The sequence below is a fragment of the Gekko japonicus genome, unplaced genomic scaffold (assembly GCF_001447785.1).
Source record: "Gekko japonicus isolate JY-2015 unplaced genomic scaffold, Gekko_japonicus_V1.1 scaffold18774, whole genome shotgun sequence".
Classification (NCBI taxonomy): Eukaryota; Metazoa; Chordata; class Lepidosauria; order Squamata; family Gekkonidae; genus Gekko; species Gekko japonicus.
This window is the reverse complement of record NW_015215940.1, coordinates 1-1874: the sequence shown is the minus strand read 5'-3', so window position 1 is coordinate 1874 and position 1874 is coordinate 1. Positions and strand designations below refer to the sequence as shown.

General features: G+C 53.3%; 1 protein-coding gene across 1 annotated transcript; it reads right to left on the bottom strand.

Moving 5' to 3' along the window:
• Positions 1–123: 123 nt before the first annotated feature.
• Positions 124–1781, bottom strand: LOC107125138 (filamin-A-like; the record flags this gene model as incomplete). Its single annotated transcript, XM_015428593.1, has 2 exons — positions 1622–1781; positions 124–327 (listed from the first exon to the last, which is right to left on the bottom strand). Coding segments are annotated over exons 1-2 (355 nt in total), but the record flags the coding sequence as incomplete, so codon positions are not given.
• Between the last annotated feature and the right edge of the window lie 93 nt (positions 1782–1874).

Genomic DNA, 1874 nt, shown 5'->3' with positions numbered 1-1874 from the left:
TTTTCTACGAAACGACCCCTGCCTAGGAGTACTTTTCAACTCCAAGATTAAAAGAAAACAAACTTAACGCAAGTTGGCAAGGAAAATCCCCAAGGTTTTCCGGCTTAAAAGCCTCGTTCGTACCGGCATCTCTCGTGTCAATGATGAACTCGGACGGCTCAAAGGTGCGGCCCTCGCTGAGCCCTGGGCCCGACACCCTCACACGGCTGGCGTCCCCGATTTCCGACTGGCTGATCATCACCGTGATGGGGCTGTTCGGGATGTGCAGCCCGTTCTTCTTGATGTTGACGATGTGCTCCCCGATCTCTTTGGGGACAAAGGAAATCCCTGCGGAACGGAGAAAAGAGAACACTGCTTGGTCCGCCAAGTCCTGGATTCCTCGCCAGTTAGCGCGGGAGGCAGTTGGACTCGAAGAGTAAACCAGGCCAATAAAAAAAGGCAAATGCAACGCTGGGGGTTATTAGGAAGGGGGACTGAACACAAACAAGGCAGTGTCATAATGCCCCTGTATAAAGGTATGGTGAGGCCCAGGGTTCCCTCTAAGCTGAGTTAGTGTGAGCTAGCTCACAGTTTTTTAGCCTCTGGCTCACACGTTTTTGTCTTAGCTCAGGAAAGATGGCTCCAGAACAGGCTAATTTATGCAGCAGCCAAATCTCCTGCGCACAGCTTTAATGCCAATAACTCACAAAATAGAATTTTTGCTCACGGGGCTCCATAGCTTAGAGGGAACATTGGTGAGGCCATATATGGAATACTGTGTACAGTTCCTGTTACCATGCAGAGAAAGAAGTATTCCCCCACCGCCACCTTTTCACCATACAAGAACTCGTGGGCCCTCAACAAAATAAATGAGCGGTAGGTTTAGAAAAGATCAAAGGAAGTCCCTTCTTCACCCACAGAGTAATTAACACGTGGAATTCATGGCCACAGGAAGTGGTCCCAGATATACAGGAAGTGGTGGCGGCTACAAGCAAGGACATCTTCAAGAGGGGATTGGATCAACATATGGAGCAGAGGTCCACCCGTGGCTATTAGCCACAACATACAGATGGAACATTATGTCTCGGGCAGTGATTCTCTGTATTCTTGGGGGGCAACAGTGGGAGGGCTTCTGGAGTTCTGGCCCCACTGGGAGACTACCTGATGAGACCTGGGTATTGGTCACTGTGTGACACAGTGTTGGACTGGATGGGCCATTGCCCTGATCCGACATGGCTTCCCTTATGTTCTTATGTATGGGGCAGGGATGCTGTGTCCTCTTGGGGCTTGGGGGGGCAACAGTGGGAGGGCTTCTGGAGTTCTGGCCCCACTGGGAGACTACCTGATGAGACCTGGGTATTGGTCACTGTGTGACACAGTGTTGGACTGGATGGGCCATTGCCCTGATCCGACATGGCTTCCCTTATGTTCTTATGTATGGGGCAGGGATGCTGTGTCCTCTTGGGGCTTGGGGGGGCAACAGTGGGAGGGCTTCTGGAGCTCTGGCCCTGCTGGTGGACCACCAGATGGCCCCTGGATTTTGGCCACAGTTTGACAGAGAGTGTTGGACTGGATGGGCCACTGGCCTGACCCAACATGGCCTCTCTCTTATGGTCTTAAGACAAAGGCCCCGCCCACTCACCAACATGACCATTGCGCAGTCTTTTCAGCAGACAAGGCTCTTCGCGGCCAGAAGGCGGGACCACAGTGGCCGTCAGCTGGCTCAGATCCGTCTCCGTGATGTTCAAGGGGATATCGGCGGAAGAGCCCACTTTGAGGTGGGACATCCGCATAGTGTCGTCTCCTGTGGAAGCAGAGGAAAGTTACGTTCCCCCCCCCTCTTGAAGGCTGCCCTGATGGGCCACTCCCCCCCGAGGCGTGTCCCAGGACTCACC